This window comes from Topomyia yanbarensis, chromosome 2 (genome assembly GCF_030247195.1).
Source record: "Topomyia yanbarensis strain Yona2022 chromosome 2, ASM3024719v1, whole genome shotgun sequence".
In the NCBI taxonomy this organism is placed as follows: Eukaryota; Metazoa; Arthropoda; class Insecta; order Diptera; family Culicidae; genus Topomyia; species Topomyia yanbarensis.
In genome coordinates this window covers 64189545-64199045 of record NC_080671.1, presented here as the reverse complement: position 1 = coordinate 64199045, position 9501 = coordinate 64189545, and the positions used below count along the sequence as shown (strand labels likewise).

The window sequence follows — 9501 nt, the reverse complement described above, 5'->3', positions numbered from 1 at the left end:
CACTTAATTTGAATTACTGGGTACAGCAAAATTTTGCTGGGGTTTTGAACAGCAAACCGTTCGGTAATCAATTCAGTAAAACAATTCGGTTACCGAACTCTCCGCAATCCGTTCTATTCAATCGTCAAAAAATACTTTTTAATCAGCAGTTTTCTCTGAAAATGGCGACTTGACAGATGATTTACTGTACCTGTTTTGTAAGTTTTTGACGAGGTTCGGTAATGTTGCTACAATTTTGCCGAACAATCAGTGTTTATAAATCTTACCAGGACCGTTGGCGAATTGATGTGTAATTAAAGTTCTATAACTAAAAAGTTCTACAACACTATGTCACAGTTGAGCACCCGTGGCTAACTGTACAGACCGGGAATGTTCGGTTTATCTATTCACGCATGACACGTTCAATCATCCGGAGAAATCTACACTTTATTTGAGTTAGCAACGTTAATTATAATTGCTGCTCTACTGTTTATTCGAAATAGATACGTATGATGCACAGCGTGGTTTATTAGGTACTGAAACTGCCCTCGTATTCATTGCGATACGATGGGTCAGTGGTGAATATCGATCACGATCAATCCCGAGCGATGGGTGATCGTGCCCAATGGTATTTTATATATACTACCTACTAGTGATAAGAGTAATGAAAGGCATATATAATATAATTGTGATGAAACGAGATCAAGTGATCCTCGTCTTGTGGATCATGTTTAGTGTTGCCAGACGGAGCCGTTTTTCTTGGCTTTAACATGCCGCCGGCCTTGAAATCACTAGGATTTCAAACCTATCTAAAGCAAGTAATACTGTATACTAGCTAACTACCTTCTATACATTTCATTTCTGTTTGCACACTATTGTAAGAACTTTCGTTTGCCATTGGGCTACTGGATCCAAATGTTGTGCTGTTATGGTGTTGCATTGATCGACATTCGGTCATCTCGACAAACTGCAGTCTGCGCTGCATCTGAACGTTGATGATTGTTGACGACGTGGGTGTTACTGCGACAAACTGGAACTGGAACGCTTCTTCAAGCAAATGGAGATTGCCTTCGCTGCGGCCTTGCACGATCGTTTCGGATTTCCGTCGGGTATACTGCTACTTTCGGATTGACGGATGAACGTTGCTTGATGAAAGTTGGACGATTGGGTTGCTGATACTGCACTTCGGTGTGCCTCTACTTCGACGGATGTTCTTCCACGGATGCCGTTGATGGTGAGTCTTTGCTGTAAAACATAGGGGGCTTTTTAAATGGAAATGATGAACATTTACAGGACTTGCCAGGAACGGAGGTCTCCAGGCCTCCGCTGGTGCTCTGGGCACCGATGTCGCCGACTGGTATGCCGGGCGGATGGGGATGACGATATTCACATGCTGCTTGAGATTGCTACTATGCTGCGTCTGCGTAGACGTTGGCCTTCAAGAACGGGTGATCAATCCATCTGACGACCTGTCGTTGCGTTGACAGCGAACCGAGAAACGGGCCCATTGCTCGGAGTACGAAATTTGATGAACTTGCAGCGTTGCTGTGACGATAATGAAGCTGTGTAACTAGAAGATAAGCAAGACCATGCACCGAAACCGTAGATAGAACATGCTTGACATCACAAAGGCAACTCTTCCAGGGTGATTGACGGGGTGGACTGGTGTGAACCGACGAACCAAAAATGATGACGACTGCCCCGGAAACCGGGACAGAGATGTAGGGGTGGCTATGGGGGATGAACATTCCTTAAGTTTTTTGCAATAAATTGATGAATAAATACTTAACTGGGATGCGGAGGACCTCCCTTGAGAGACCTCCGCGGTGCCGCAGCACCATCGTTGGGAGGGATTCAGTTCGCCTCCGTAGGGGACTTCTCGTCGTTGTCCCGTATTGGAAGGACGCAAATTTTTGAGATGCTCTTTCTGAAGGTGCCATCCCTAGTCCGGACAGCTACAACTCGAATGTTTCCATCTTCGCCCGTAAACAGTTCTGCTACTCGGCCTAACCGCCACTTCTGAGGAGGCAAGTTTTCCTCCTTTACTAGGACCATCGTTCCAACTGTGATGTTGTTGCGTTGTCGAGTCCACTTTGTCCTGTTATGCAAATCTGACAGATATTGCGTCTTCCATTTTCGCAATAGTTGTTGTACGAATCCTTGCGTACGTTGCCACTGAGAGAGTCGATTTTCGGGGATCTCTTGCAAATCTGGTTCAGGAATCGCCGTGAGTGGTCGTCCCACCAGAAAATGTCCTGGGGTCAGTACAGTGTAATCATTAGGATCGTTTCTCAAGGGTGTCAATGGACGAGAGTTTAGAATCGCTGCGACTTGCTGAACAATGGTGTGTAGTTCATCGTATGTCAACGGTCTGCTTCCTATGGTCTTGCGAAAATGTCCTTTGAAGGACTTAACCGCCGCTTCCCACAATCTGCCGAAATTCGGAGAGCGCGGTGGGATGAATTTGAAATCTATTCCTTCTTCTTCCGATGCCTTGATCATTTCGTACTGAAACTGCTGGTTATACAGTTGCAGCCGTAGTTCCTCGAGCTCCCGATTTGCCCCAACGAAATTGGTCGCATTGTCACACATGACTAGTTGCGGTTTGCCACGGACTGCTACGAAGCGTTTGAATGCCGCCAGAAATGCTTGCGTTGACAGATCTGCTACGACTTCCATGTGAACTGCCTTGGTTGCTAGGCAAACGAAAATGCATACGAAGGACTTCACCGGCGTACTCCGACGAACTGGATAGCGAATGTAGAACGGTCCGCAAAAATCGATTCCAACTTTCAGGAATGCCGCTGCAGGAGTGACACGAACGGATGGTAAATCAGCCATTAGCTGCTCGTGGACTTTGGGTTTGTTGCGAAAACATTGAACACATCGATGGATGGTCCAACGTGCTAAATCGCGAATGCGAGTTGGCCAGAACCTTTCTCTGACCGAAGCTATGAGAAGTTGCTGACCGGCGTGAAACAGTTTACGATGATAATGCTCCATGACCAGCTTTGCCAGTGGGTGTTGATGGTGAAGAATCATTGGATGCTTACGATATTCTGACACTGGTGCATGAGCTAATCGACCGCCGACGCGGAGAATACCATCAACTAAACGAGGATTTGACGAGAGCAATTTAGATGATGACTTTATTGGTTCACCTTTCGATAAAGCTGCTATTTCTTCAGGAAAGCTCTCGTGTTGAGCAAATCGAACCAAAATCGTTACAGCATCATTATATTCCGTCGATGACAAGTGTTTTAGACGCCTGCTACTGCGGTTGCGAGGCAATGCATTGTAAGCGAAGCGACGAATCCATGCTACTATCCAAACGAGATCCGGGAACGAGGATCTCAGCAAAAATATGTCACTTTGAGGCTTTGTTTGAACCGGAAGTGACGCAGATGGTTTTTCTTCTAAAAGAGAACTATCCAGCTCTGACTGGATGACTGCTGACTCTGGCCATGTAGAATGTGCTCGACATACCCACAGAGGGCCTTCAAACCACAGAGGTTGATACTGTAGTTGTGTGGGTGTCATTCCCCGCGAAATGATATCTGCCGGATTGTCTGCACCGGCGATGTGGTTCCACACTCCCTTCTTAGTGATATGCTGTATCTCTGATACACGATTGGCAACGAATGCTTGCCACCGGGAAGGTAACGATGATAGCCAGTACTTCACTATCATGGAATCTGTCCAAAAATATACCTTGCCGGGTGGTACGAAACTACTGCATAGCTTTTCATAGAGATGACTAAGCAGTAATGCTGAGGAAAGCTCCAATCTGGGGATGGATTGTTTCTTTTTCTTCCGAGTGAGATCTTCTTGTGGCGCAACTCGAGATTTGGATGTAATCAACCGAACAGTGACTGACCCGTCGACTGACTTACACCTAAGGTACAAACATGCGCCGTATGCTACCTCTGAAGCGTCACAAAATCCGTGGATTTCCGTTGAAGCTAGGTTACTTCTGAAGCCCGTCCATCTTGGAACTGAGAGTGTGTCGAGAGCGGATAGATTCAATCGATACTCAATCCAGAAATTCTGAAGCTCTTTTGGCAACGGATCGTCCCAATCCGATTTAAGCTTCCAAAGCTCCTGGAGGAAAATTTTTACCTGTACGATGACTGGACCGATGAGACCGAGAGGGTCGAAGATACGAGCTGTGTCGGCCAGTACTATACGTTTGGTGATGATTGGCTCAGTGCTCCAGTGCGGTACAGCAAATCTAAAACAGTCTTTGCCTGGCTCCCATATTAACCCTAGCGTTTTGACTGTGGATCTGGACGAATCGAGTTCCAGTATGGTACGATCGTCTCGGAGAAGAGGTGGAATAGACGAAAGAAGTTCAAAGCTATTGGAACTCCACTTGCGCAACTCAAACCCTGGCGAACTCGTAAAATCAATGAGTTCTGATGTGAGAACGGTTCCTTCTTCCAAGCTGTCCGTGCCCGTCAACAGGTCGTCGACGTAAAAATCCTTCTCAATGACCTTCGCTGCTGCTTTATGCGAGGTTGCACCATCACTTGCAAGACGTTGAAGGCACTTGGTTGCGAGATAGGGCGCGGAAGCGGTACCATATGTGACTGTGGTCAATTGGAAAATTCTCACTGACTCGTTCGGTGAATTTCTCCACAAGATGCGCTGAAGTGGTTGATCTGCATCTGCTACTCTTACCATACGGTACATTTTAGCTATGTCCGCTACTAATACAAATCTCCAAAAACGAAAACGCAATATGATGTACAGCAAGTCCTCTTGCACGACGGGTCCTACCATCAGTCCATCATTCAAGGATACTCCCGTCGACGAACGGCAAGAGCCGTCGAATACCACCCTTAGCTTTGTGGTTGTGCTATCGGGCTTCAATACCGCATGGTGAGGCATGTAATAGGACTGTGCACCGCAATATTCTTGGTCAATTTCTCGCATATGACCCATGGACAGGTATTCCTGAATGAACTCGCCATACAATCTTTTCAACGTGTCGTTTGCTTCCAATCGCCTTTCCAATCCGTGGAATCGTTTCAATGCTATGGCCTTTGAATCTCCCAGTTGCTCGATGATGTACTCCTTCTTGGGAAGCGCGACGACGAATCTTCCATCTGCATCGCGAACGGTCGTTCGTTCGAAAATCTCTTCACACGTCGTCTCTTCCACAGAATAGGTACTTCTACTGCTACAGGACTCTAGTTCCCAAAATTTCGCGAGGAGATCACGAAGATCGACAGAGGAACACGTGTGGGAAAGAGTTTTGGGGATTCCAAGAATGCTACCGGGTATGCGTCCTGACACAACAAATCCGAAGACAGTTTTTTGCAATGTGGGTCCGTCTTCTGATAACTTCATCTTTTCCTTCAGCAGCAGATCGTAGTAGTACTCAGCACCAATGATGAGGTCAATTGGTCCGGGGTCGCAGAAATTTGGATCTGCCAACGTAACACCTTCCGGAATGGCGAGAGTCCTAATATTGACCGCCTGCATAGGCAGTTTGGAGGTGAGCTTCGGCAAGACGTGCAGCTGCACCTTCTCGGAATAGGAAGAAATGTGCAATGACCGAGGCGATACTGTAGCCTCTACGCTCTTTGTAGATTTGACTACAGAACCACCGATCCCTGCTACGGACAAATAGCTGGCAGTCTCAGCCAACTTTAACTTTTGAAAAAGAGTCGTGGTGATGAAACAGTACTCTGAGCAAGAGTCCAAGAGCGCTCTAGCTAATTGAGCATTTCCATAAATGTCCGACACGCGCACTAACGCGGTGGATAATAAAACTTGACGTTTTGGTGTGTAGATGTTGGCGGGTAAAGAGTTTGTAATGGGAGTACGATCTGTGGTGGGTGGTGGGTGTGATTGCGAATGCGAATTTGTATTTGCAATAGGAAATGAGCTTGTGGATGGTCCAGTGTACTGAGTGAGTGTGGCTTGGTTCTGGGCTTGTGGCTGTGTTTGTTGAGTGTTCGTTGTCTGTGGTCGATTCTGTACTCGTGGGACGGAGGAGTCATTCTGCGGGATTGACGCTGATGATCTTCCGCCGTTGGTTACTCCAGAATGTAGAAGAGTATGATGTTTCTGATGACAATGCTGACAACACCCCTTCGTACAGGATCGAACTAGATGCGCAGGAGACAGGCAGTTCAAACACAACCGAGAGCGTTTCACCATATCATACCGCTCAGACACCTTCATTTTGATGAACTTCTGATACTTGAATGCTGAATGTTGACCTTCGCCGCAGAATGGGCACCGATTAGAAGATTGCACGGATGTGTGAGTGACAGTAAACTTGGGCTTCTTCATCTCACAATGCACAGGCTTTGCTGGTGCTATAGATTGAAGAACGGAACACTGATTCCGAAGAAACGTCATCAAAGCATCGTATGTGGGGACTTCCTTCGAACTATAATGTGCCTCCCAATGGCGCAAGGTTGATTGATCTAATCTGGAGCACATCATGTGAACTAAAATTGTGCTCCACTGGGACGGATCTTCTCCAACTTTCTCCAACATCTGAAGGTTACGATCAAATTCACTAATAAGTTGACTCAATGCATCGTAATGCTCACGCTTTATTGGTTCAATGGCAAACAAGGCATCGAGATGGGCTTTAACTATCAACTTACGGTTTTCATAACGCTTCTTGAGCAAATCCCATGCGATCGAGTAGTTGGCTACAGATATATCTATCGTGCCAATCTCTTGCAATGCTTCACCAACCAGCGACGATCGCAGGTACGAAAATTTATCGATTGCACTCAATTGATCGTTGCGATGAATAAGGCTCAGAAACATGTCACGGAAGGTGACCCAGTCGCTAGTTTTGCCTCCGAAACTAGGTAAGCGAATTTCGGGCAACTTTACTCGCGACAACGAACAAGAAGGAGCCTGTGCTGGAGCTGGCAAAACGTCAGCTGGGACCGGTATTGATGTTCCTGGTCTCAGGGACTGCAGCGATGACTTCAGCTCACAGTAAAGGTCTTCAGCGCTCTGAAGGATCTGAAAATTGTCGGCCTCGCGCCTTTCAGCAAGAGCTTCAACACGAGCAGCACGATCTCCTGGTGTTTCTTTGGTATCGAATGCTTCCTTATCATCGTCTTCGTCAGCTAACAACTCGATTTTTCTCCGCACCGAGTAAAATTTCTTCATCGCGGCTTCCAGCAGCTCTAATCGACTATCAACGTGACCGGCATGCCTTTCCGGTTTGAATTTTAGCAAAAACTGCTTTGCGCCGTTGAATGTGCTTTGTAACTGTCGCTCCTGCCGTTTCAAATCTTTTAGTTCACTGGACGTTTTTATTTCATTCACTCTCGTACTATTTTCAATTAATATCACTTCTACACTGCACTCCAAAGTTTATTAATGTCATTCACTTCTTACACTTCACCTTTTCACTCGAACACCGCGAACCGCGACTCTACTCGACGTCCCCGAGGTGACAGAAGACTGAACAACCCAATAAAATTGACTGCAGCGAGGGGAACTAACCAGATGAGTAACAAGCCAAAAAAAATGCCAGCAGAACCAAGACCAACCGTCAATCTCAAACTCAGGGATCACAAAATTCGCATGCAAAGGAAAAATCAATTTATCTCCACCATTTTATTTTTTCGAACCACCCTACTCATCGGTACACGTCTCATGCATGACGCCACCACAGATCACATGCAACAGTACTTCCCTTTTTCTTGGTTCAGATGTTGATCCTGGTTCCTCCGTGTGTCGAAGTGAGCCTTCCAAGCGCTCCGAAGCCCTGTGCACTTAGCTCTCCGTTGCTCTCCGCCGTCCCGTTCCGTTTGGTACAATGGCGGTTTTCAGCCAAGTGCGTTGAAACCACAATTGCGATGGCGGATTAACTGACGCCACTATTGTTCCAGACCGGCACTATTGTCTCACTTCCACGCGGTCACAATGTCTATTGTACCACTAAAAACTGTCGCCCAACGGTCCTCTAGATCAAAGGATCCGGCTCGAAGGACCAAAAAATGTTTATAAATCTTACCAGGACCGTTGGCGAATTGATGTGTAATTAAAGTTCTATAACTAAAAAGTTCTACAACACTATGTCACAGTTGAGCACCCGTGGCTAACTGTACAGACCGGGAATGTTCGGTTTATCTATTCACGCATGACACGTTCAATCATCCGGAGAAATCTACACTTTATTTGAGTTAGCAACGTTAATTATAATTGCTGCTCTACTGTTTATTCGAAATAGATACGTATGATGCACAGCGTGGTTTATTAGGTACTGAAACTGCCCTCGTATTCATTGCGATACGATGGGTCAGTGGTGAATATCGATCACGATCAATCCCGAGCGATGGGTGATCGTGCCCAATGGTATTTTATATATACTACCTACTAGTGATAAGAGTAATGAAAGGCATATATAATATAATTGTGATGAAACGAGATCAAGTGATCCTCGTCTTGTGGATCATGTTTAGTGTTGCCAGACGGAGCCGTTTTTCTTGGCTTTAACAATCAGTATTTTACTGAATAATGTTAATGTACCGAAAAGAACAGAAGTGCTGATAAATTCAGTTAAAAATATTGCGGGTTTCAGCAAATTATTCGCAAAATTACTGAAAATCGTAAAAAATGAACACTTTGCTGCAATTTTTTAAACAATTTGCGGACAGCTCAGTAAAAATTTTACTTTACTGTGTAAGTCGTCAAAAGAAATTACTGAACAACTTTTGGCTGGCTTAGTGTGCAGTCTTCGTTCAAGTTTTCCTTTTCCTTTGCGTTCAAGTTTTTATCCAAGTTTCGGTTCGTGTCTTCGTTCAAGTTCATTTTTATTTTCGTATTCGTTTTCGTTTTTGTTCAAGTTGTCTTTCAAGTTTTGTTCTAGGTTTTCCTTAAAGCTTTCGACCAAGTTTTCGTAGAAGTTTTCGTTCAACTTTTCGTCCAATTTTTCATCCAAATTTTCGTTCAAGTTTTCGCACAAGGTTTCATTCAAATTTTCATTTTCGTGCATATTTATGTCTAAGTTTTCGTCCAAGTTTTTGTCAATTTTTTCGTTCAAGTTCGCACAAGGTTTCCTTGAAATGTCCAAGTTTTCGTTCAAGTTTTTAGTTCAAGTTTTCGTCCAATTTTCGTCCAAGTATTCTTCCAAGTTTTTATGTTTTCATTCTAGTTTTTGTTCAGATATTCATTCAAATTTTCGTCGAAGTTTTCTGGTTTTCGTTAAAATTTTTGTTAAAATTTTCGTCCAAGCTTCCGTCTTAGTTGTTGTCCAACTTACTGTCTAAGTTTTCGTTCAAGTTTTAGCTTCATGCTTAAGTTTTTGCTCAAGTTTTCTTTCATGTTTTCGTTCCAGATTTTATGTTCGCTTTCGTTCCAGTCTTCGTTCAAGTTTTTTTGTTCGTTTTCGTTCAATTTTTCGTGCAAGTTTTCTCTCAAGTTTTCCTTATAGTTTTCGTTCAAGTTTTCCTGTTTGTCTACGTTCAAGTATTCGTTCAAGTATTTGTTCAAGTTTTCGTTCAAGTTGTTTTTGAATTTTTTTTCCCAAGCTTT

At 44.6% G+C, this 9501-nt stretch overlaps 1 protein-coding gene across 1 annotated transcript; it reads right to left on the bottom strand.

The window, feature by feature from the left end:
• Positions 1 to 996: 996 nt before the first annotated feature.
• Positions 997 to 8778, bottom strand: LOC131679513 (uncharacterized). The gene is made up of 4 exons (XM_058960250.1): positions 8672 to 8778; positions 1939 to 7321; positions 1271 to 1399; positions 997 to 1224 (listed from the first exon to the last, which is right to left on the bottom strand). Exons 1-4 carry the CDS (start codon positions 8776 to 8778, stop codon positions 997 to 999), a joined length of 5847 nt encoding a protein of 1948 aa, XP_058816233.1.
• Between the last annotated feature and the right edge of the window lie 723 nt (positions 8779 to 9501).